This window comes from Python bivittatus, unplaced genomic scaffold, assembly GCF_059951505.1.
Source record: "Python bivittatus isolate LINGU-HERP-01145 unplaced genomic scaffold, Pbiv_v1 ctg000480_np1212, whole genome shotgun sequence".
Taxonomy (NCBI): domain Eukaryota; kingdom Metazoa; phylum Chordata; class Lepidosauria; order Squamata; family Pythonidae; genus Python; species Python bivittatus.
The window spans coordinates 58,367,680-58,394,394 of record NW_028277075.1 but is presented as its reverse complement, the minus strand read 5'-3'; the positions used below and the strand labels follow the sequence as shown (position 1 = coordinate 58,394,394).

Genomic DNA, 26,715 nt, shown 5'->3' with positions numbered 1-26,715 from the left:
AGTGTGAGTTTATTACGTTACTTTTGCATCTCTTTGACAAAATACTCAGCTGTGTAATACGGACTGAAATGTATAACCCCAAAATCCCCCCCTTTTCTCTGCTGTTTCACATGCCAGATTATGCCGTAAAAGAACACTGATACAACTTAATGCTGTATTCATAATGAAAACATTTCTAAAAATTGTGTTTAGTGTTTAACCTTGAATTGCTTATTAACAGATGGTTCTGCAAAGTGGAATGGAACGTGTCCAATCTTTTTTCTTGAAAAACAAATGCCGTCTGCCTCTCAGCCCCAGTCTTGTAGCTAAAGGACTGAATGTAAAGGTATGAGCTGTGTGACGTTAATCATTGTTGGTTCCACTCTGTTGGTTCCTCTTGTCCTTTCCCATCTCTACCTAGTTACCTTTTGAGTTTGTAAATGTTAGAAGATTGAATCTGCAAGCTGCTCAGAGAAAGTGGGGATATAAAATACATGTAAACGTAGTCACAAAATTCCTAGATGGTTTATTTGGTTATACTTGCAAAAATTGGACCATCTTCACAGGGTTGTTGGTGGGGGGGGCTTACACTGCACTCTGATATCAGCACATATCAAATAAAAATAGTCACAAGCAGCTTTGCACAACTCCTTTTTAAATGTACTGTAGGTCTTGTTTTAACCCAGAAATTGTTCTGGGTTTGATGAGGATTTCTTGGAGATCTCCCAGGCAGGATCTCACTAGCTCCTATGCAATTCATGTTGAACAAAGCCTACCACCAAATCTCCAGCCAGTGGATGGGGCTAGGACTGTAAAGGCCAATTTCCATCCCCCCCACCTCGAGTATCCAATAAAAAAAAAATCTGGCCTCTAGTTTTGAGCAGACAAGAACTGTAGAAGAATAACTATAAACTACACTAGGCTATCGTACTTAGTCAGATGAAATCTCAGTGTGTCCTGCAGAGAGGCTTGCTCAGAGCTAGATGTCTGTACATAAGAGACAGAGCAGTCTTCTTAAAGGTACAGCACATTTCAAAAGCTCAGAGCATGTTTAAACAAACCAATTTTCTCCCCAGCCTTGCAAAATGTCCTCAGGAACAGCTGTTTCTGCAAAAGTTTCATATAGCAGTTTCTCTCACTACTCTTCCTGTGATTCTTCCTCCTCAGGTCAGGTCCAGTCCACTTCTCTTCTTCCTTCTTCAAGCCTGAGTTCTCTCTCAGCCATTTCACTGAGCAATTTCCTCACTGGTGAAACTAGCAGCCTCTGTCCTTCCTCGGTGTCCAAGTTGCCAACCATTACTCCTGAATCCTTTGCACTCACCAAGCTGTGTCACTCTCCTTGTTAGCTGCAGGGAGTGGAATCCCAGCTGGGCAAAGGGCTGCAGGGAGAAAAGTGGCTGCATTTTTATTTTTACCTCTTCTTTACTCATAAGTAGTCATTCTATCTTATTTAAAGCTTTGTTTCTTATTCCCTTTAAAAAGTGACTTTTTTTCCTAGCTATGCCTCTTCTTCAGCTCTTCTTTCTCCGCCCCCCCGCCCCCCAATGTTTATCGCTTGCTTACTTTTCCTGGCAAACTTTTGCCAGTTTGTACCAACTTGAATTCCTTTATTTCTTCAACTCTGTTGCAACCAGCTGGCTTCATATTATCTTTATAAAGCTTCTCTGAGTAAAAAGAATACAGGACAAACCACATATAATATAAACTTTTTAGTTTTTAAATCTGGGCTTAAAACTTTCCTGAAGAGTAAGGATTCTCCTCTGATTGAAGACTCATGGCTTCTAGACTGGCCCTGGAAACAGGGTTCCTTGGTTTTTATGTTGTACGTTTGTTTCCATTTGATTAATTACTTATATATTACTAGTAGGTTTTATAGGGTCTAATTAATCTATTCTTTTAGTTGCAAAGTGCTTACTAGTTTGTAATACCATTATTTGACTTCGGAGATGCCTGGGCCTTTAGTGTGTCCGTTTTGTAATTGTATATATTCTAATTTAATTGTTGTTTATTTCTATTGTTATGGTTGGTCATACAGTCAGCCAGAAGTTTAGACTGGATTTGGCATTTTTATCGACCTATCAAGTCCTTCCCAAGGACCTGGGATAGGCAGATATTGTTGTTTGATAGTGTTAAAGGTATCATTGCAGGATATAAGCTGTTCCAAGTAAAGCTGCCTTTTGCAATTGATTGATTTTGTCAATGCTGATGGTGTTCAAGTGGTGCTCCAGATGTTTTGGGATTGCACCTAAGGCACCTATAACTATTGGTACTATCTTTGATAATGATGATGATACGAGAAACTGAGCAAGACTGAACTTAGAACATTGATCATCCCTATTTATAACCCTTTTGGTTTTTATAATATGAACCATGTTTTATATCTTTGACAGGCATGTTCCTATTTCAGTTCTAATGCAGTCCCTCTTAAAATTGCTTTGGTGAATGCAGATCCTTTGGGAGAAGAAATTAATGTAATGTTTAAGGTATATTTTTTGTTTCAACTAGAGATATTTCCCCTGCAGTGCTGATGGCAGTCTTAATCCCATGGGAAAAATTGTGACTTTTTATGGATATAAGGAATGCTCTGGATGCTTCGAGCATTTGTGGGGAGAGTTTGCACGTGTTAAATGAATGTTTAAGCATTCATGGTCTGGTCTTTTTTGCTAAGAATAATGGTTTCCTTTCAGAGCATATGAGAGGTTTAAAAAGTTTTGTGCCAGCACATACTATGCTGTTAAATTTTGTTTTGCAATGAACTTTAGCCCCCGCTCTTTGGAACATTCTGTCCCTGGAGGTGTGATTGGCCCCCTCACTCCTGGCCTTCCGAAGGGCCTTGAAGACCTGGCTCTGTCACTTGGCCTGGGATGGGGAGGGAACACTTCAAGTAGGGGGATGGCTAGCCCCATAGTGGCTGGCTGTCCTCAGCCCAATTTTCCATCTTCTTGGATTTTCCTTTTTTAGTACTGTTTTTAAATTTTAGATGTATTATGTATTTTATATATATTTATGGTTTTAATGTTTTTTGTAAGTCACCCAGAGTCCCCCATTGGGGGGAGATGGGGGGGAGAAATTTGATAAAAATAAATAGTAAATAAAATAATTTTTTGCCCTTATCTGCCAGTAAGATTTGCTCTGGATATATTTTTGCATTTATTTGAGAATGCCAGAAAAATTGGATGTTGCTTTTGAAAAGAGCAGTACTCATGGATTGGGGGGAAATTATCACATTAATGACAATTATAAAAGCAAAACTGACAGCTCTGGAGAGAGTAGACTTTACCTAATCATTTCAGAGGGCCAACATATTGCCTGAATGTCTAGAATATAAGAAGCATTCTGATAAATTAACTTTAAGTTATATATTCTTTACTTTTGAATTGTATTTTCATTCATGCTTTCTTCAGTTTGTACTGAATATTGTTTCATTAATAAAGCTTGAGTTTCTCAGTATGATCACTTTCACATAAACTGTTTTGCAGTACAGGTAGTCCTCGGGTTACAACCACCTGTTCAGCAACTGTTCAAAGTTACGATAGTGCTGAATGAGTGGTATTTATGACCAGTCCTCAAAGTTCTGGCCATCCAGCACCCCCGTGTTCACTTGATCACTATTCGGGCGCTTGGCAACTTATGACGGTTGCAGCATCCCACAGTCATATGGTCACCATTTGCGACTGCTGGTTTCCCACAAGCAAAGTCAAAGTCACTCCTGTAAGTTGCTCCCGCTCCCACCACTTTTTCTCCCGAAGAGCCCCACTACAGAGTACGAGATCTGCGTACTCTATGCCACACCCCCCCACTTGCAGCACTCCACCCCCCACTCGCCTGCTCACGCTTGTGCCAGGCCACAACACCCATTCTTATTCTAAATTGTGGAGAAATCGGGTATTAGCAGACATTGATGAAGAAAGGGAATTAATTTCCTGAGACATACAGTCTTCAGGTTTCAAGTTGCTCAGCCTTGCTGTATACTATTAAGACCTAGAAACTTGATATCATAAAAGACACACTAAATTAAGTGTCGTAGATCGTTTCTGTTCTTGTGCTAACATATAATAAAACAGGCAGAACCGACCTTCGTTGGGCCTGCCTTGATAACATTCCTTCCTCTCACTTGCGACTTTTGTTTTTTCTTAGGTTGGAGAAGATCTGCGCCAAGATATGTTAGCATTGCAAATGATAAAGATCATGGATAAGATTTGGTTACAGGAAGGACTGGACTTGAGGATGGTTATGTTCAAGTGCCTTGCAACTGGCAAAGATAGAGGTAGAGCTTTAATTTCTTGCCTTATGCTATCTTACATGCAATTTTAAATTTTGGTCTGGCTATTGTCCCAATTTCTGGTAGGAATGGCAGATTTAGTGCATTTACTGTAAAGCCTGTTTCTAAGATGCCACATATTTGTAAGCAGTCCAGGGTACCACAGCCATAAAAATAATTGGCATTAATTGAACTGCCTAATATACTTGCAAAACACATCTGCTGTCCTAGGACACTCTTGCCTCATGTATGAAGAAACCTCAAGTGTACATGGCCAGAAGCTGTAGGAGGTCTGCTTGCTAGTACACAGAATGTTGAAGAATGGTTACTTTTTTTCATTTACCCATGTTAGTTCAATATTAAGTTAATCAGTCTACAGCAGGTAGCAGCAACTAACTGATGGCTGACTTCCAAAAGGTTATGTGAGGCTGGACCTGCTTAGTACTTGAATGGGAGACCATGTGGAATCCCAGACTGCAGACTGGGAAGTTGAAAAAATGTCTCAAGATCACAGTGACAAACTACTTCCGTACTATTGCCAAGAAAACTACAAGTCTATGAAGTCACTGGGAGTTGAGCTCAACTTAAAGGAGACTTTGTTCCATGTTTTTTATTGAGTGGATTTAAGAATAAAACAGAATTTGCCCTTTTTGTACATTAACAATCTTTAAACTGAATTTTTGAATTATATTACCATGTAGTATTTTAAACACAGAGAACATGATGCACAATAATCTATATCAGCAAGCCATTTGGATTTATAGAAATCTTTCTTTAAAGCTTTTAAGTTGATTATTTTCATGAAAGAACTATACAGTAATACACATTATGGATACTTGATACTTAGTACGTTTTGCTGATTGATTTAAAGGAATGGTAGAACTTGTTCCAGCTTCAGATACTCTTAGGAAAATTCAAGTGGAGTATGGAGTGACAGGATCCTTTAAAGATAAGCCCCTTGCAGAATGGCTAAGAAAATACAACTCTACAGAAGAAGAATATGAAAAGGTAAATTCCATACCATTTCCAAATAGGAACTTAAAATAGGAGACTGATAGTAGTAGTTTCTCATCTGATGCTGTAGAGAGCTAATCCTACTTGGGATTCATTCACACGTCACATTTAACAACAGTTAAATACAGGACAGTGCTACCTCAAGTTGGTTAGTTTAATGCTAAGCTGGCATGCCATAATCTTAGGTTACACTCTTTGAGATAGCCGGAAGTAGTGGGAATCTTGCATTTAAGTGACATGCTTAACGCTTGGCAAATCACAGATAGATGATTTAAAAACCTTGCCTCTCCACCTGCTTGAAAAATTAGCTCCTATAGTTTTCCTTGCCTAAGCCATTTTCCCCTTTTCATCTCTTCGAACTAGAATTTTAAAAGTCAGGTAATGATGTTGTCTTACTAATGTTCTTTTCCAAAGAACTGATATATATCATAATTTTGAAACACTCTAAATTACATTGTTCTTCAAACAAACTTAATGGATGCTTCTGCTACTGCAGCTGATTTCTGAATACTAAACCAAGGTGTTATTCTTCAGATTATATAATGAAAATGTATTTAATTTTGCCTTTCTTAGGCTTCTGAAAACTTCATCTATTCCTGTGCTGGATGTTGTGTGGCCACCTATGTGCTAGGTATCTGCGATCGCCACAATGATAACATAATGCTTCGAAGTACAGGACATATGTTCCATATTGATTTTGGAAAATTCTTGGGCCGTGCACAGATGTTTGGAAGCTTTAAAAGGTATGAAACTTTGAGAAAATTAAAACATTCCACTACCGTAATTTGAAAATATGGCTGATTTTGCAGTTATAAGATACTATATTGAAAAATCTAATGGCTGTAACTTTTGCCATACTGTGTTGACTCTGCTTCTAACACACTGAAGGTGTCAGTCATGGGATGTACTGATTTTTCTGTTATGAAATATTTTCATAGAAGTGGCAGAGAAATGAGGAGGTGTTTGTATAATGTTGATTGCTGTTTTTACAACTTTTTTTTTTAATGTGTTCTGCAATTTTGGTGCTTTGTTTTAAAATGGGGGCTTCTTTTCCGAAGCATTCCTAGTCAATTGGGAATCAATATTAAACTATCAAAGCCAGATTTGCTATGTAACAATGATATAAATTCATAGCAGTGTTTCCTACCAGCAGTTTGAACAAACAAGTATTTTTGTCTCGCTTCACAAGCTGTAAGAAATTCCCTGAATTAGGGTGGGGTATAAGTTTTTCATGAAATACAATGTCTTCAGCCAAGTCTTGTTTAGAACATGTTGGTGAAATTCCAACATCTGAGGTATTAAATAACTCACATGTTATTTAAATACATCTTAAAAATTTCTGTTCATTGAGATTGACCTTTATTTGCTGTTGATTTTCATATGTGTGCAGAAACAAGTGACGCATTTACCTTTGCAACTCAGTTTCGGAGTTTCTGAATAGAAAAAAAAAAGTCACAGCAGGCTTGCATGTAGGATGCTGTATTTAAAAACAAATTCTTCTCTTCTCTTCTTTGAAAGGGATCGGGCTCCTTTTGTACTGACATCAGATATGGCCTACGTTATCAATGGTGGTGAAAAGCCCACTATTCGTTTCCAGTTGTTCGTTGATCTGTGCTGCCAAGCTTATAATCTAATCAGAAAACAAGCCAACCTTTTCCTTAATCTGCTGTCATTGGTAATATTTCTATATGTCACTGATGTTAACAAAACAGGCTGTGTTTTAAAACAACCCCTACATTTAAACACAACTATGTTCACACATAATTTCAAGTTAAAGTTCTGTCATATTTACTGTACAGTATGCATAAATCTGGAAGTCCTTTTTAAAATAGAGAAATAATTTTTTAAAAGTAAGTAATGCATGTTTTCCACTGAAAAAGCTACTGTATGTGTTCACTTTATAGATGATGTCTTCTGGCTTGCCAGAACTTACTGGACCTCAAGATCTCAAGTATGTCCAGGATGCCCTTCAGCCCCAAACTACTGATGCTGAGGCTACCATTTTCTTTACAAGGTACTGCACAAATAATTTTAAATTCTTGTTGCTTGCATGCACCTGTTGCTTGCAGCTAAGGCTAGAGGCTCAATGGACTTCCCCAAAGAGAGGCTCTACCTACTTCTCCTTATCTCTGTGCACCTTTAACATCTGGTTTTGACATTTGAGTAGTGCATAGTGGACTGTGGAGAGAAGGAAATTTCCCCTTTCCCGTTTTCCCCATGAGCTGCACTGGCTCCAGGTAGGTTTCTGGGTGTAATTCAAAGTGCTAGTTATCACCAGTAAAGCCTTTCATTGCACAGGACTGGGTTATTTGCAGGACTGCCTATCTCTAGTTAGTGCCGCCCATCCCAAGAGGATGCATAGGGTGGGCATGCTCCAAGTCCCTTCTTTCAAGCAGTGTCATCCAGTGGGCCTTGGATGCTGTGCCTGCCCTTTAGAATGAGCTTTCCCACCCCCCTGAGGTGCAGGTGGCCCTGACCTATTAGCCTTTCATGGAGCCATGAAAACTTGACTCTTCTGTGCACTGGAGCAGGACAGTAATTGAACTTGTTCTGTTGGGAGAGGGAGTATCTGTTGTATTCAGCCTCAGCTATGAATGTAATGGTTTTGTTTTTATCTTGGTTTTATCTTGGTGGAGTTTTGATTGTTTGGGTTTTAAATTGATGTACACTGCCCAGAGTTAAAAGTTATGAGTTTGGCAGCCTTATAAATTCTGTAAATATACAAACAAATAAAATGTCAGTGTAAATGTCTTTTGCTAATGAAAGGATGTACAGGTAGTTCTCATTTAACGTCCACTAGTTCAGCAGCCATTCAAAGTTGCGACAGCGCTGAATGAGGGGGACTTACGACAGGTCCTCATAGTTGCAGTCATTGCAGCTTCCCTGCAGTCACATGATCGTGATTTGGGCACTTGGCGACTGGCTTACAGTTACGACTCGCAGCATCCCACAGTCCCATGATCGCCATTTGCAACCTTCACTATTGGATTCCAACAAGCAAAGTCAATGGGGAAGCTGGCAGGAGGTCACAAATGGCGTTCATGTGACTGTGGGATGCTGCGACCGCGTGGGATTCGTCTAACAACGGGAACTGGGACTGCTGGAACTTAGCAATGGAGTTCCCAGTCCCAATTTCTGTCAGTAAGCAAGGACTGCCTGTAGTCAGATTCCAGCCTATGTTCATTATATCACACATAACATTTTTAAAATAGCAATTTCCAGAAAACTTTTGATAGAGCATTACATCTGTATATTGTTACTAAATTTAAAAGTTTTGGGAGGAGAAAATAAGATTCTGATGAAGTTAATATTTGGAGGTCATGGTAGAATAACATTTTTTCTATTAAGTTGCTTTAAATTCCATAGGATTTAATAAGTAAGCAAGCTTAGCCAATTTGTTAAATATACCAGTTGTTTGCTGTAACAGTTTTATAATTTATAAATGAAGATTGCCATAAAAACTATTAGCAAGCTATAAGCTTATTAGCAAAATGGCTGACTTCTTTAACTTTGTATGTATGTATCTTTAATGTTTTAATAATCTTAGCCATAATTCAAAGAATGTGCAGCTAGATTCATGCCCTAATGGCTCTTTGAAGCTGGATTTCCAGCAGTCCCCTTCCATCAATAAAAATACAGGGGAATTTGAAAAACAGTTTGTAATATGTTGTGGAGTTTGCATTTCTAATAAGAAAATTATTCTATATATGCATAGTCCTTTGGGATCGGCAATAATGAAACTAATAGCTCTACCATCTTCTGTTTTATATCAGGAATATTAATTTTAAAATTTTCTAATGTGTTTAATACACTAAGAATTTGAACTGTGAAGTGATCATTGATATTCTTATTACAATGGAAGTTGTAAGAAATTAGAGATACTGGCACACTTACAGTATATAAAACTAATATGCTTTGTTTATTTTTAGGCTGATTGAATCAAGTTTGGGAAGTGTTGCCACAAAGTTCAACTTTTTTATTCACAACCTTGCTCAGCTGCGTTTCTCAGGGCTGCCTTCTAATGATGAGCCAATCCTCTCGTTTTCACCTAAAACATACTCACTCAAACAAGACGGTCGTATCAAAGAAGCATCTGTCTTTACATACCATAAAAGATACAACCCAGATAAATATTATGTAAGTCTGTGAATTGTATTTTGGTTGAGCATGATTTCTATAGCTTCCTTCATTCACTTTAACCAACATCTGTTCACATGTATCCCATTATAACAGGATTTTCAGGTTCTGTTATTTTTCCTTTGAGTTCAACTTGTTGAACCATGAGTCAAACCATATTGAATGCAGTATTATGACTGAAGAAACATCTGCTTTAATGGAAATTCCATGGATTAATGATATTTACTACATAGGGAAGTCTTGGAAATGAGTGGGGAAGTTTAGTATTTTTTTGCAGATAGTCCTTGAGTTATGGCCATTCACTTGGCAACCATTCGAAGTTACAGAGGAGCTGAACAAATGGTACTTATCCCCAGTCCCTGAAGTTATGGCCATTGCAGCACCCCCGCGGTCACATTATAAAAATTCAGGTGCTTGGCAGCCTGTCTGCACTTATGACCACAGGGGTGCTTCAACTCCCCCCACCTTCCTATCACCCCCCCCATCTCTGTTCTTTTGGCCACACTGCACTCCGTGGCCCGTGGCCTGGTCCTTTGAGAGGCAGCTGCTGGCTACATGAGGCCTTTTTCCCGAAGTTGTGTGTGGCGGTTTCCTTGTGAGACCTCAGGAAGAAGGCTTCACATGGCCAGCAGCTGCCTTGCAAAGGGCCAGGCTGGGCATGCCTCATTAGCAGCAGGAGCAAGAAGACAGTGAAGGTCAGCTGGGGTGGCAGGGTGGCAGGGGTCTCAGAGTGCAGGGTGGCTGCAGCTGGGGCTTTTGCTGTGCAGCGCAGCTGCGGCTTTACGCTATGGTTCAGGGGCTTCTTGTAGCCTCAGAGCCATGGTGCATCAAGAAGCCCCTGAAACACAGCACGGCAAGCAGCCCCAGAGCTGCCTGGTTCTGGGGCTGCTTGCTGCCCTACAAGGCAGGGTTCAGGGCAGCCAAAAGGGCAGAGATGGAGGGGGGAATAGGCAGTTGACGGGAGTTGAAGGGGAGGTAGTCACTTACCTTAGAATCAAGGCTTGGGGTTGGGAGGAACCAAGCCCAGAATGACTTGGATCAGGGTGGGTCCTTGGCTAACGACCAGTGGGATTTGGTTAATGATGGCAACAGGGAGTGTTGGGGTTGCCATTGCTAATATGACCGCATCACTTAGTGATGGAAATTCTGATCCCAGTGATTGTACAAAACTCAAGGACTACCTGTTGAATGAAAGTGAAGCTACCTAGGTCTATAAAGCAAAGGTCTCTCATATTTATACCATCTGTATATTACATTGAAAGCAGTCACCAGGTTTAAACATAATAGAGGGGCCACAAATAATACTTACCGCTTAAAAAATAAAAAGATTTGAACAGAGAAGCAGTGTTTGCTGTCTTTCTACTATAATTAGGAAAATCTTCTCACCCTGTGTTTTGCTTTATTTCTGTTCCTCCGAGAGTGGATAAAACTCAGGAAGAAGTCATCCACTGATTTAGGATGAGGAGTACAGTGATGTTACTCATACATTTCTACCACAAGTCAGACTGTAGATGTTATGTACACCCATTCCTAACATTTAGAATCTATGACGGTCTGGCTGGGCTAGGTTGAATCCCAGCAAAATGGAGTTTCTGTTTGTCCAAAAACACCTTGACTCATCATTGTCCCCAGTGTTCTTACAGCTCTGGACTAGATCACACTCTCTTTCAAGGTCTTTAAAGTGGGTGTCCTCCTGGACTCACAGCTTCTGGTAGAACAGCAAGTGGAAGTTGTAGTCAAGAAGATCTTTGCCCAGCTGGGGCAGGTATGCCATTTCTGGCCCTATCTGAACTGTGACAGTGATTCATGCTCACATTGCCATGTTGTTCTTGACTACTGTAACATACTCTACATGTTACAGACTACCTTTTAAGATGACCCAGCAAGTGTAGTTGATACAAAATATGGCAGCCAGGATGTTAGGTGGCTTGGCTCCCCGTTATCTTAGGGACTGTCTCCTCCACGTGGAATCTTCCTAGCCTGAAGACTATCCTTCATAGTAGTCCCCTTGTGGCTCCCCCCGGAGGTGCACCAGGCACTTTCCAGCTATCAAAATGGTTCTGTTTCAGTGGGGTTTGGTGACTCAGTTGTGAGGTTGGAGTGGAAAAAATATATATAGTTGCAATACCAAATATTGAAATAATTGTGTTCAAAGCTTACATATCTTAAGACTATGATATTGTCATAATATATCAACCCAGCCGTTCTGGCTTGTAAACTGGTTCAAGGCAAAGCAAAGGGTGAGAACCTAGCTACTGGCATTGCTTTTTTTTCATTGGATGATTGGAAATAAATGTAAAAGTGTAGTCATTTCAAGTCTAGTCATCTCCCCCCTGCCTCCCCTCCAAATTCTGGGAGTTGAAATCCTATCACTTCTACAGAGCTCAAGGTTTGGAAAGTTTGTTGTAGAGAATTACAGCTGTTAAACTTTTTAATAGGCAATGAAGTGTTCGCTTTTTTATTTGGCAGATTTACGTGGTCAGAGTTTTGAGAGAAGGGCAAACTGAACCCACATTCATTTTTCGTACATTTGATGAGTTCCAGGAGTTTCATAATAAGCTTGGTATCCTATTTCCTCTTTGGAAATTACCAGGGTAAGTGTCAAAATTTTCTATTTGGGGAGGGTTTTTTTTAACGTATATAAGACTTTTACCTATGTAGAATTTTAAAATTGGCACATTGCATGTCAGAGTACTTTCTTTATGAAGTAAATGAAAAAAGCATCCAATTTTGGTGTTACTTCTTCAGTTGCTCCGTTTATATATCAGCTGGATCTATATGAAGCCCTGATAACATTCAAAGATACAAGTAGTCCTCAGGTTACAACCATTTGTTCAGTGACCATTCAAAGTTACGATGGCGCTGAATGAGGGGGGCTTATGGCTGGTCCTCAGAGTTCTGGCCATCACAGCATCCCCATGTCACATGATCACAATCTGGGCGCTCGGTGTCTGGCTTGCAATTACAACATCGCAGCGAGCCATGGTCACACGATTGCGATTTCAGATGTTCGTACTGACTTCCCACAAGCAAGTCAACGGGGAAGCCAGCAGGAGGTCGCAAGTCACTCCTGCTCCCCCCACTTAGGAGGTTGCATGTCACAGCACCCGCGCACCCATCCATGCTCCATAGTGCCTGCCTGCAGCACCTGTACACCCACCCGCGTTCTGTAGTGCCTGCCTGTGGCACTTGAGTGCCCACCCGCAGCTCTTACCCATCAGCCTCCTTGCCTGGGACTCCTGTCTCTTTCCACGTTGCAGTCACATGAGGTTCTCACTTAACAACCCATGTGGTCCTGGGGTTCTGATGGCAACAGGAACTGCCAGGATTGCCATTTCTAAGCGATGCGGTCACGTGACATCATGTTTTACAACCGCATTACTTAGTGATGGAAATTTCAGTCCCAATTGCTGTTATAACCTGAGGAAGACCTGTGTGCAGAAAATCTGAAAGGGGTTGCATACTTTTAATCTCACCATATATGCTTCTCTTATAATACTGCAATATGGTTTACTAAAGCCGTCTACATGAAAACATTTGCAACTGATGTTTGATATCCAATATCGCTAAATAAAACTTTTTTGATTCAGCCAAAAAAAAAAAAAAAGATGAATCCACTGAATGTTCCTATGTTTCAATAATAATTTTCCTCTCTGTATGATCACAGTCTTTTGCACTTGCAAACTGTAAGCATAGAACCATATATTTAGAAAGCGAACATTCATCTACTTGGCAGTAGTTCTTTCCGCAATCTAGGCCTGACTTTATAGGGATTTTTGCAAGTAAAATGTAAAAGTAACCCTTTTCAAAACATGTTTTCCTGAATATGTGGCATCTATAAATTCAATTCCAGAAGCTATTCTTTGGTGTATAATGCTTTGTTGTAAACTACTTTTCAAGGAAAACATCAAAGAAGGATAAAACTGTACTTCACAAGTTTGTTTCACAAACAAAATAATGCTTTCTGAAACAAATACTGTTAGACCTGGTCATAGATCAGTTCCAGTCTGGAAATGGCTAGAACAATTCCTTGATTTTGAGTATGACCATAGACAATTTTATAAAAGGGAGTAAAAAAGAACTGTGACAACTTTTCATGGAATACAGGTAGTCCTCGACTTACGACCACAATTGGACTGAAACTCCCATCACTGAATTATGTGGTCATTAAGTGAGTCATGCCCAGTTTTACAACCTTTTGCCACGGTCGTTAAGCAAAGCACACAGTTGTTAATCGAATCCAGCTTCCCCCATTGACTTTGCTTGTTGGAAGCCCCCTGGAAAGGTTGCAAATGGCCATCACGTGACCCTGGAACACTGCAGCCATCGTAAATGCATGCTGGTTGCCAAACGCCTGAATTTTTATCACGTGACTGCAGGGACGTTGTGAGAGTCATAACAGTGAGGACCGGTCATAAGTCACTTTTTTCAGTGCTATTGTAACTTCGAACAGTTGTTAAGCAAATGATTGTAAGTTGAAGACTACCGGTATACAAATTTCTGAAGTATATTACAATTGTGCAAAGTATTAAAAGATGTGCTTTGTAAAGTATGCTCCTTGAAGTGTGGCATCAGCTGCATCCAGGATGTTTTCCAGGTCTTCCTATTTTGGATAGATGCACATATACAAAAAACACTTTCACCAGATTGCCAGAAAAATGGAAGTACATATAAATGTATGTGAAGACACTTATGCTGAGCCTTCTAGAAAACGTTGCTACTTAGATACTTCATGGAGGAAAACTTCATGAAGTAACTCTTTAACGCTTTGCACTGCCCTAGTCTATATGATTGTTTTTATTTTTTTGCCTCAATGAAAGAGAAGTAACTATTTACTTCTGTTATTGCAGCTTTCCCAGTAAGATGGTTTTAGGAAGAACTCATGTAAAGGATGTAGCAGCCAAGAGAAAAGTAGAGCTGAATAGCTACATACAAAGTTTAATGAATGCATCAACAGATGTATCAGAGGTAATTCTTGAAAGTAGTCTGCAAAATACATAGATGATTTTATATATAGTCTGTATGACAAACAGTTCTTATTAACATTTTATCTTCCCCAATCTAGTGTGATCTGGTTTATACTTTCTTCCATCCCTTACTTCGTGATGAAAAAGCTGAAGGAATTGATGGAATAACTAGGTGTACAGGTAAGAATATAGTTTTACAGTTTAATCAGTATCCTGAATAGCGCAATTATTTCTGTGAAGTCTCAGCCACGTGGAGTTCCCATAGAATATGAAGATATACTGTGCAAATTGTGTAAACTGTGTCGATGGAGGAATGGAACATTCTGGAGAACTCTGGGACATTCTGTTTCCCTCAGGTCTATTTTGAACATTCTCTCAGACCACATCATTCTGGAGCAGTTTGGCAGTTTCTCCGTAAGGGGTTATGATTTTGTTGTATGTAATACTAGCCAACTACCAGCAGACCTTAACTACTGATGCAACAGGTTTTCTCTCCCCCAGAATCCTTTACACATGCCCCCTCTGTCTGATCTGGAGGATTTGAGGATCATGAGAGACAAAGGAAACAGCAAGGGGAACACACCCTTTGTACTAACAGAAGCAGCTTGCATGGTATCGTTTAAAATGGAATCATATTTACTTTGTTTCTATTACAGAAAATTAAATGTTTACTTTTTTTTTTTTTTTTAGATGTAGGCCCTTCAAGTCCTACCTCAGGCAAAGTAGGAGGAGAGGTTAAGTTGTCCATCTCCTATAGAAACAAGACTCTGTTTATCATGGTGATGCACATTAAAGATTTGGTAAGTATATAAATGTATTTACATATAAATGATTATAGTATACTTTATGAGATCTTCTTCCAAAAACAAGATACATATCTTTCTGGGGGCTGAGGACCTAAAATAGGGCTCAAGTGATATGATGAGGACTATGCTCCAAAAAATAGTGAGGCAATTAAATATTAAAATCAAATAAAAACTAAATATAGGAAAATCATTACTTCTATTTCATTAAACTTAAATATAATTAATATTGTTACTCTCCAGTCAGGTATTTAATACTTTTTCCTTCTGTCATTATTAAAAATTACAATTGGTAGCAACTTTGGAGAGGTGAACCAAAGCTTTCAGGGACAACAGGCAGCCCTGGGGCCTTGGGGTCATGTACCTCTGTTCTTAAGGAATCCAGAAGATTTTACAAAACAATAGCAATAAAACAATAAACAACAATATGATTTATTTAATTATTTAAAAGATTTGTATGACCACCTATCTTAAAACAACTCTGGGCGGTTCACAGCAACAGTAAAACTGTAAAAACCATAAAAACCATGTAACAGAAACTAAAAACTGGGTGCCTCAATCAACCTCTCAGGGTGCTCCAACAAACCTCCACAGGCTCTGCCACTCTGCCCCAGTGCCTGGGTGAAAAGCAGGTTTTAATGGCCTTCCAGAAGGCTAAGAAGGTGAGGACATGCTGGATTGACATGAAGAGGGTGTTCCATAAGGTAAAGGCAACCACAGAAAAGGCACGCTTCCTTGGTCCCACTAGATGGCAGTATTTCAGATATTCAATATTCCATCTAGTGGGATTAGGGTGAGGCCATCCTGCAAATAGCCTGGTCCCATGCCAATATAAAACTAAGGTATAATTCTTCCATAAACATTTAATATAAATCAAATGTATAAACACATTTGAAGTATCTGGTAAAACTTTGGTCCTAAGTGATTTGGAGCTTTTATCCATTTTTTAAATTGCAGTCATTCTCAAGAAGTCTATGTGGTTGCTAAGACTTGATGACTCAATCAAACAATTGCAGATTTTAAGCATTCCCCTTGTTCTCTTTGAATATGGTTGTTCCTGTCTTTATTTTTTAAAAAATGTGTGTTCTTGTTGTCAGGTTACTGATGATGGTGCAGATCCAAATCCATATGTGAAGACATATTTGCTTCCTGACATGCATAAAACATCTAAACGGAAAACCAAAATATCACGGAAAACTAGAAATCCAACATTCAATGAAATGGTAAGTTGAAATAATTGGGTAGCTTTTCAAAGTAAATGTAGTATAGAAATCATTCATAGAGGGATGAATAAACAATAGTAATACAGGTAGTCCTCGCTTAACATCCATTGGTTCAGTGACCGTTCAAAATTACAGTGGCACTGAACGAAGGGACTTATGACCATTCCTCAAAGTTCTGGCTGTTGCAGCACCCCCATGGTCACATGAACAAAATTCAGGTCCACCCACATTTATGACCGCCTTTTAGCTGCCTGCCTACCTACTGCCGCCAGCTGCCCCCGCTGCCCAGCCCTGCCTGCTGCATCCACCACACCATGCACCACTACTGTACCAGCCAGGCCTTCTTCATGCCATCTTCTTTTGTGCCAGTGCCACTGGAGCCAGGGGTTCTGTTCATGCGCCAGCCAGGGCCTTTTGCAAAAGAAGGACCTAGCTAGAAGGGTCCTCCTTTCGCGCCAGTGCAGCTGGGCCCTTCTTTCACACACCTGCCTTTTTCAAAGAAGGTGGTATAAGAAAGGCCCCAGCCAGTACAGTAGTGGTGCACAGGGAGAGATAGGCAGGTGGGGGGAGTTCAAGAGGAGGCAGTCCCTTACCTTACCGAGGCTCGGAGCTGGGAGGGACCAAGCTGGGAATGGCTTGGATCGGGATGGGTCCTCAGCTAATGAACAGTGGGATTCGATTAACAATGGCAACGGGGACCGCTGGGATTGCCATCGCTAAGCAATGCAGTCATGTGACATCGTACTTTACAACCACATCGCTTAGTGATGGAAATTCTGGTCCCAACTGCCATCGTAACTCAAGGATTACCTGTACTTCCCTTCTCTCAGGATGCATCACTGTCGGATTGGGTCAGATGTACCTTAGCTCCCCCAATACAAAATGAAAAGATGGGATGTAATCCTCTCCCCATCCTCAGTAGAAGGGTTCAGGGTAGAATTAGGGAATGTACATTTCACAATACTCATTTCCCAATTGTTTTCCTTAAGTTGTTTGGATAGTCTGTCCCCAATTTACATCTCCCCAGTTTATCCAGTCCTAAAACCTACCACAAAGTTTAATTCCAACATCAGGAAAAGACTGCATTCGAGAAGCGGAGGGTCACACTAGAAACATTGGGGAGAGTGGGTAGGTTGTATCTTTGGTGCAGCCTATTGTAGCTCAGTGAGCTACAGAAATATTTGAACTAAAAGTTTCCTCTTTCTGTTTTGCTCACCTACCTTTTCCTAACCCTTACTGATATTTTGTAAATTGTCTTGACTTGCACTGCTTCTCAATTAGTATCTTTTTTTAATAGCTTGTGTACAGTGGATATAGCAAAGAAACACTCAAGCAAAGGGAACTTCAGCTAAGTGTACTCAGTGCTGAATCCCTGCGTGAAAACTTTTTCCTGGGTGGAATCACTCTTTCCTTAAAGGATTTTAACTTAAGCAAGGAGACTGTGAACTGGTACAGGCTTGCTGCTGCACCATACTTATGAACCTGACAATTTACAGAGATGAAGATATGAACTAAATAATCTTAACTCCATTTGTATTTGATCACTTTTCTCTACTTGAAGATAATCTGTACACTTTAGCTTGAAACACTGCAATATGGTGGATTATAGTTGGACCAGCCTTTGCAAAACTTTACACAAGACTTCTGGCAAGTCATCTCCTTTATGCTTTTACTGCAATAATATCTAAGCATCGATGTATATGAATTGTAGAAATGTAATACTTGTTATTAATGCAGTACTGAACTATGAACAGATGTTTCAAATTCAATCTGAGGGGGTTATCCTGGATTCATTTCAATCCAATTTGAATTTTTTGTCTTTTGATATATTGCAAAATTGCTTTATAATTCTGCTCTCAGCACATACAGCAACATAGTTTTAAAAAAGTGATCACGACAAAATTATTGTTCAGTCTGTTAAAAGGGAGGCCTGAATAGACAGATAGAAATTCTGTGTTGCATTTAGCCCAATGAGTCATTAAGCTTCTTAGAGGCCATTATTAGAATGAGTGCCAATAATTGAAATTATACATAATGGTGCCTTATTTTATTACTTCTTATACCTCATTTCTAATATTTAAAACATTTACCAGTGCTAAGTTAAACATGCTTTTAAAAAAAATAATGCTTATGTGGTTCTCTATATAAATTCTTTAACATTTCCCCTTTAAATTTAGGTCCACTTCTTTAGGTCAGATTCATTAAAAAAATCTTATCAGGTTTATTTTGGCCTTTTTTTAAATTGGATTAAGTAATTTGATGAACATAAGTATTGTATGGATGCATATGCAAGTGATTTTATACAATGGTTTGCCACAAAGCACATGTATTTCCTTTAAGTAGATGTATGGGCTATTCAGCAGTAATTTTGGATTTCGAAGTAGAAGTCCCGCATTAAAGCACAATATCTATTAGCATCATATGAATAAAAAAATTGCATGCTATAGAAAAAGGCCAAGTATAAATTGCATTAGATATTGGGTAGTGAAATTGACACAGTGACTATTGGAGCTAACATTTAGATTTTGTTTTCATGAGCACTAAGGGAATAATCCACAAAGCATTTTATTTAAATAAAAATTGATTTGCCCTTAGTAAAATTAGTAAAATATGCTCTGTGTGAGGTATGGTGGATTGCATTTTAAATTCATTTCTTTAGTTTTGTATCCAGCTATTTTGTAACACTTGGAGAAGGCTGGATATAATTGCAATTTACTAACTCCATTTTTTTTTAAAAAAAAAAAGCTGTTGTAGGAATTGCATTAACATTCCACAAAATAGTTAATGTTGAAACCCAAATACTTTAGAATAAAGATACAGACTGTCTGCTGAATTTAAAGCAAAACAATGGCATGGTGAATGGATATACGATAAACAGTGTGACAATCTATTGCCAGGCAATTAAACTAAAGTATGATATTAAATAGTTGTTAACTTTGGGTGCTTAAATATTCATAATTGACTGTAAAATAAATTTTGGGGTTCATCAGTGTTAAAACTGCATTGTGACTAATAGAAGCTACTTAACATCTTTAGAAGGGTTTATTAGTTATAATATGTTAAGTATGTAAGTTGTAAACTATATAGTAAATAGAGTAAACTAACTAGATTGTATTTCCTGCTCACTTGATGCTTTTTGAGATGTATTCCATTCCATCAACAAAACCACAAGTCATATAAACACAGGGAAGTAGGCTACTGTTTTTGTGAAACGTTGCGTTAGATTAACTGAAAGCAATATATACTGCTTTTTTGCAGTCTGTAACTAGAGCACAACTGTATCACAGCACAAATCTAGAGATTTAAAAAAAAACTCTTAATGACGGTGGTTTGCAACTGCAGTTCTTGTCTGGATGTTGGTTAGAATATATGCTGCACCTTATGGTAGTATTTGCCGTTAGTACATCCTGTGCCTTTGCCCACCATCATCACTTCTCAAAATAACTCCACAATGACTAAAGCTCTTCAGGTACATTCATATAAAACTGTTTTTCAATTATCATTAAACATGTAAAGGGGCAAGATTAATTTTGCATCTCTTTCAAATTATTTATATTTGTGTGATACACAAAACCCAGGTTTTTTTTTTTTTAAGTCTGTATTAAAGCTGACATTCAAAAGGTAAGAGAGAATAATCACAACCAGATGTAACACTTTACTAATGAATGTTTTTAAAGTGTGGTCTCGTGGCATTTTTATACTTTGTGAATGAAATGAAATCCTATGCATCAAAAGTGGACTGCAGCTAGAAGTCAATTGGTGTCTGTACATTTATTTCGACATGTTGAGGAAAACATCTTAGTATAAGAAAAATGACCTCCATATTTTCTGTACTAAATAATTAGTTAGGACTTTGCACTGAAAATTTTTATACTGCCTTTTTATGACTTATATATAAAAAGCATGAGAGATCTTTGACATTTCTCTATTTTTAAAATTTAAAATGATCAGAAATGTTAATATCTTGCCTTAAAATTGACTGCTTTTTCAAGGATACAATTAGCTTTTAAACTGAAGAAATATTATTTCTAGAATCTGCAAAATATTATCACTGTGTAAAGTGGATTTAATAGATATGCTTGTGTTCATTGATATCAATGGGCTAAAGTCTGAATTAAAGCTTCCACGTGTTATGTGGAAAAAATATTGAAGCAATACAATTGCACCATTCTCACAATCCATAGGAACTTAATATTCTCTGCATTGTATTCTCAGTACTGTGACTAACAATTTGGCAAAGTTATATAGATAATAAAATGCATTAGAAGCAAATGTGGATGTTTGCCTTCAATTGTCTCTTTATCTGTAAGAACCAAATACTTCAGCTATATTACACTGATAGCTAATAAAGATGTACATTATTTCTATCAACATCCTAACCCCAAAATATTTGGGCTAAATGTGACTCCATAACTGTCCTACAATTATATTAAATACTATTTAATAAATAACATTTTGTCTCTTTTTTTCTAAATCCACCAATTGTATGTGTGAATCAAGAAACTTATGCGCAAGCGTTTTAGTCAAATCTGTTGCACTGAACATTTTTAAGAAAGTTGCTTCAAAAGTTAACTATTTCTGTATATTGCCTCCTTGTTTGTTTTTTCCTTACACCTAAATCTCTGACCTGTGGCTCTATTATTCCTAGCACTGCTCAGTGATAGAGCATATATTCTAAGTGAAATAATCTTGTACTCAGAAAAGACCATAAATGATCTTGAGAATTACTGCCAGTCACTGCAATCTCCAGTGTGGTTTCCTACCTTTATGAATATTTTACCTAAGAAGCACCAAATGGAAAGTTGGTAAAGGAAAATGTACTAGCCTACCATATCATCTTTATTTCCAGTAATTCCTGTGGACCCTTTTAAGCTTTCTTAAAAATGTAGGGTTGCTCCGGTGTATTATTTGTTTGAAAGTTTTTCTGCCTATGCAGGGAAGGGTAAACTGAAGAATGGTAGGGAGCATTCTTCAGTGCCAGAGAGGATGACAGAGTGGCCTCATTGATTTACCCTTGGGTAAGTTGAAATGTTGTGACTGCTGCTCCTTCCCCCCATTGCAGCCATTTTGTTGGAGTGTCCATAATATATCTCCCTAAGCCAGGGATTCCTCATCTTTCTGCTATCACACCACCCTTTAGTGTAATCTTAATGTACACCCCTCCCCTAAAAATCCAAACACCAAAATGAACGCAAATGAACAATGAAAAAAATACAGTGCAACTTCGGGAAAGGTAGATTTATTTTAACAATGTACATCTAAAATGTTCTTCACACCTCCCCTAGACTCTGCACCTCCCCAGGGGAAGTACACTTCACAGTGGGGAAACCCTGCCCTAAAGGATTTGTCTGAGTGCCATTTGATCCTAAAAGATTTGATCCCAGCTTACACCACACCCTCTTAAGAGGCATTGTCAATTACCACGATGTCTCATTTTAGGGAAAACAAATGGCCAGCTGCTGCTCTGCATTGCAACACACCTCTACACACTACGCAAAATAGTAAAGTTCAGAATCTTAAGATACACAGTTTATATTTGAAGATCCAACCTTGGGAGACGCGTACGGCCGTTATATATAGCAATCAGCCACACGATGGCTGAAAGCGAGCTCAGAGGCGATGGCGGGCGACGGGCGATCAGCCTCTTATGTGCACTGACGCTGAAAAGGCAAAAGTGATAAGAAATAAGGGTTGCAGCACAAATGAAATTGTATTTATTTAGATTTATATGCCGCCCATCTTGCCGCTTCTGCCACACACACACACACACGCATCTCCCCAAATGAATGAATTCAAGCCGGACACACCTGGCCCCATAACTGTATGGAACTATGTCCCACCCTGCTCCCGCAACTAAAAAGGCTGAGAGAGAGGAATGCTGGGAGATGTAGTTCATCAAAAGGCGGAAGACCCACTCTGAATAGCAGCCATCTTGGTTCTAGCGCAAACCAGGGAACGCACATAAAACAGGAAGTGTAATAAGTGGAACGTCATTTCCGGCGGAAAAAGAGGTTGACTGCTGGGCTGCCTCACTTGCTTCTTTCTTTTCGGCGCCATCATGGGTCGTATGCACGCTCCCGGGTGAGTCGGCCGAGGCCGAGGCCGTGGCCGTGGCGTGGGGATCCGAGGCGGGCTTGCGAGAATGGTCGTGATACCCGCTAGTCGTAGCTTTGCGGTCTGTTTCAGGAGCGTTTCCTTCGCTCCTGTCGTGGGGAGCGGCCCTTTGCTTAGAGGCCGACTTCGTTGAGAGCGGCGGGACTGGCGGCTTCCTCAGTAATGCAGTAGCTTCGCAAATGAGAGGCGGGTTGTCGGGACGCCGTGTAGTACTCGCTCCCTGCGTGCCTTGTTTTCAATGGACCATCCGGACATCTCTTGCAAAAGGCTCGGGAAGCGCCGCTTTTGGGGGATGGGGGGAAATAAGTATGAAATTTGGAGGCGGCAGCGGATCTTGGACTCCCTATACTCATTTAGTATTTTTATTATATCGCTCGGATAAAATCAAAAGCTATGCAACTGTAGTAATCCTGGAGGTCTGGTTTCTGCATTCACTGATAGAATTGATAATGAACGGTGAGAACTCAGATGTGTTGGCAATTGTGAATTATTATTGTATCTAGCTGATTAGTATCCTATAGTGAATTGTATATTTGCCACGTTTTCTAAAATATGCTATCTTTGGCTTCTCTTTCAACAGAAAGGGTCTGTCTCAGTCAGCCTTGCCTTACAGGAGAAGCGTGCCTACAGTAAGTACTGACTTCAGTTATTACCCTGCTTGGGACTTGATAAAAAGCATCCAGCTGTGGAAAGTGAACGATGCAAATTGATTATTTGTAAACATTCCACGGGCTAAATTATCTTAAAATTATGTCTTACAGTGCTATGTTTTGATTTGCCAGTTAAGAAATAAAAGATCTATCTCATAGTAAATTAGTGAAGCATCTTGACATATACCTTACCTATTCTTAAGACTTATGTCTGAGTAAACAAGCTTTAAAATGTTTATTTCCTAAAGACTAGTATTTAAAATGAGAACCTAATATTGACCATCTCAAAGTGGGCTGTTAAAAGCTAAATTTTGAAATGATTGCTGCAAATCTGATATTTTAGCGTTTGGGATAACAAATAGTTAATGTAAAAAAATGCTCAAGCAGTTCCAGGCTCCAAGACAACCATGTTCATGACAACAATTAAAAAAAAAAACCAACTTGTTATAAGCAGATTTGCTAGAGTATGGAAATACTTGCGCCACAACCTTCTTTTGCATATTTTTAATTTATGATATGTATACATGTGTCACATATCAGCTTAGCTTAGTTAGAATGAAAGTCATTAATTTTGGGGAAAATAATATTCAGCTGACTATGTAGTACTATGTAGTATTGCAGTTTCATTAAGGTGTATGAAAATATACCCCTCTCCTATATTTTGTCAGGATTAAGTCTATTACTTCTAACCATAGTATCAAGAAATGGGATGAAATAAAAAGCTGTGTTATTTCAAGGCATCCTACTTTTATTTTTTTATTTTTCTTTGGCAGCTACAATTCTATGTGAAGATGTAGTGGGGGAAGGAGGCTTTAGCACTTTTTAAATTCTCTTTACCGAGAGCTGTATTTTTGTAATTGTTGCAATTTGAAATATCAGAATTATTTATTATATGGTCAGTGTAGTCTTAATTTGTTTTGGGTGGTTGCTGTCATATCAAATTATCATATATATAGTTCATATATATGAACTAGGATGGCTGACAATTGAAATTTTTTTAGTGGCTGAAACTTACTTCTGATGATGTCAAAGAGCAGATCTACAAGTTGGCAAAGAAGGGCCTGACACCCTCACAAATTGGTATGTCTAACTAAAATGCTGTGTGTTTAGTAGTTATTAATATATGTGTGTGGGTGTGTATATTGGTTTTTAGTTATAAGCCACTTAGAGTCATTTGGGAGAGGCAGCCAAGTAATCCTCATTGATTTGGTGTTACCTTGATAAACTTACCTTAGTTTATTGGCTGGAATGTTCATAGTTCTAAGTATATGGTTTGAAAGTAGACCAAATGCTTTATTTGTTGCAGAGGATATAAGCTGGTATCCTGTCCAGTTAAATAAGATCTTTTGCTTAAATCGTGTTCTGATAATTAATATAATTGAAGTCTTAGAATTTAGCTTTTATTTAAGGTATTACTGAATTGATAGTTTATTTAATGCCCTCAAATACCATTGCTACTATTAAAATTGTACATTTTATAGCTACTACCTCTACCATACAGGCTGTGAGTAACCGTTTGCAGTTCCTACAGAAATCTTACCTTTATGATAGCTAGTCTTTCTTGGATGCCAAATGAATTTGTATTTTTGAACTTATGGTACTTCCAGAAGTGCTTCATTTGGTTTCTTTTTCAGGTGTAATACTGAGGGACTCACATGGTGTTGCCCAAGTTCGTTTTGTGACTGGTAACAAAATTTTGAGGATTCTTAAATCCAAGGGACTTGCCCCTGATCTCCCAGAAGATCTGTACCACTTAATCAAGAAAGCAGTTGCTGTCCGCAAGCATCTTGAGAGGAACCGCAAGGTAAAATAGCAGACTATATTCCATCCTCAAGATTTTAAAATGGGACATACTGTTACTCTAAAACAACAGTTTGCTTTTGAAGAGGTAGTGCCTCCACAGTAAATAAAATAAAATGCTGGATTATATCTTAACATCCTGGTGCTAATGGAATAGACACTGCTGAAACATACATATTTTCACTAGATCTGCTCTGGTGAATTAGGAGAAGGGAAACAAGCATGATGATTGTTACGTATAAGTGCATCATTATTCAAAAGATGCAAAGCAAATTTTCCTAGGCTATCTCCCAAAACAGTATTTGAAAATATTTGTTTTTGTTGGAAGGATAAAGATGCCAAGTTCCGACTCATTTTGATTGAGAGCAGAATCCATAGACTGGCTCGTTACTACAAGACCAAAAGAGTACTCCCACCTAATTGGAAGTAGTAAGTATATTTTGCTCTCAGTCATAGTATGGGCATGTTGCTTAAAGTTGGCAGCAGTTTTCTGTTCCTCAGTCCAATGTCATAGAAAGAAATAGCATTCATGTAAGGAAGGTTTCTATAAAGTGAAGCAATTTTTGGAACATAAGTTCAGTGGTAGCTTGTCTGAAATTCTTCTAACTGTTCTGTTGGTTGTAATGAATATTATTGGGTACATTGGGATACATTCAGTTTATACCTGTTCAGACGTTGCTGCTGATCTGAGCTGTGGGAAACAGTATAGCAGATATATATTGGGTGGAAATGATACAAGTATTAATCCAATTAGGGCGGCTACTGAGCTTTGCTTCATAGTCCTATTACCACTTCAGTTAAGTTCAGTTACAGGTTGCTCACTATGATGACAGTTTTCCAACCATTCGCAGTTTCCACCAGAAAGGTTTTTCCTTTGTGTTGGCTAGTCCTTCCTTGGATGTCTGAGTGAGCTGCTGTAGCTGACAAGTTTAAATTTAATCTTCTTGATGCCACATTGCCTCATTTTGATGAAGCTACTTAATTGTTTTTCTTTTCTTCTGCAGTGAATCATCCACGGCTTCTGCTCTGGTTGCGTAAACATTCTTGTAACAACCATGGGAATCTAAACACCTACATCTTGTAATCGTGTTATGCCTACTTCAGAGTGATGTCATTGGTTTCTTATTTAAAATTGGAAGGATAAGTTAACACGTTTACTACACCAATAAAAGCCTCTCATTTTTTTCCACTTGATTTATAATTTGAGTTCTTTGTGAAAGCTGCTGTTGTCCTGCAAATAGTTTTGTTTCCTCTAAATTTACTTATTAAAGGTCCTTATAAATTATGTATACATTGAGTGCTATATTGGAGTATTAGAACTCTTCCTATCAAAGACTGTGCTTTGGGAGACTGAATGTTAATGAAAATAGATGACTTGATCAATAGCGTGATCAAGAGTTAGGCATCCTTGAAATTGCTTGAGGCTAGAATCAGTGCTGTTTATATTACTCAGTTATATTTTGTTTTCTGTTAGAGTAAATAGTAGTGTTTGATGAAGGAATGTCCAGTAAAGAAGGACCAGTCTTTCAAAATGTTACTTGCCCAAATTGGGAGTTGGGAGAAATTGGCTTTTGTAGGCTGAAAGTTACAATTCTTTTGAAACAAAAGTTACATGAACAGATTCTTCATTTAATTTGGAAAATGTGGATTTTCTTTTAATTAAGAGTGCAGCTAAGGTAGTGGGGATACCACCAGGCTTTTATCTTCAATAAGCCAAGCTCTGAATAGAATGGAATGTTTTACTAATCAATTATGTATATGGTTTTT

The 26,715-nt window shown here is 38.6% G+C and overlaps 2 protein-coding genes and 1 non-coding gene across 5 annotated transcripts in view; all 3 read left to right on the top strand.

Moving 5' to 3' along the window:
- The window catches only part of PIK3C2A (phosphatidylinositol-4-phosphate 3-kinase catalytic subunit type 2 alpha), a 63,885-nt gene extending 43,050 nt beyond the window's left edge, over window positions 1–20,835 (top strand). For 2 of the 3 annotated variants that reach the window (XM_007436248.4, XM_088146013.1), the window contains 14 exons: window positions 221–325; window positions 2,370–2,462; window positions 4,117–4,246; window positions 5,112–5,248; window positions 5,828–5,997; window positions 6,773–6,929; window positions 7,159–7,268; window positions 9,184–9,391; window positions 11,861–11,985; window positions 14,242–14,359; window positions 14,457–14,538; window positions 15,049–15,158; window positions 16,259–16,384; window positions 17,682–20,835. In XM_007436248.4, the coding sequence (XP_007436310.2) occupies window positions 221–325; window positions 2,370–2,462; window positions 4,117–4,246; window positions 5,112–5,248; window positions 5,828–5,997; window positions 6,773–6,929; window positions 7,159–7,268; window positions 9,184–9,391; window positions 11,861–11,985; window positions 14,242–14,359; window positions 14,457–14,538; window positions 15,049–15,158; window positions 16,259–16,384; window positions 17,682–17,864 (1,854 nt within the window). In that variant the 3' untranslated portion in view covers window positions 17,865–20,835. The other variant, XM_088146012.1, reaches the window with a different exon arrangement.
- Window positions 20,836–22,310: 1,475 nt separating this feature from the next.
- Window positions 22,311–26,137, top strand: RPS13 (ribosomal protein S13). Its single transcript, XM_007436247.4, has 6 exons — window positions 22,311–22,465; window positions 23,079–23,127; window positions 24,150–24,228; window positions 24,783–24,952; window positions 25,277–25,377; window positions 25,953–26,137. The coding sequence occupies exons 1-6, from the start codon at window positions 22,443–22,445 to the stop codon at window positions 25,984–25,986; spliced, it is 456 nt and encodes a 151-aa protein (XP_007436309.1). The 5' UTR covers window positions 22,311–22,442; the 3' UTR covers window positions 25,987–26,137.
- Window positions 25,767–25,858, top strand: LOC112541610 (small nucleolar RNA SNORD14). The gene has a single exon (XR_003085600.1). It is a non-coding gene; the product is annotated as a small nucleolar RNA SNORD14 (small nucleolar RNA).
- Window positions 26,138–26,715: the final 578 nt, after the last annotated feature.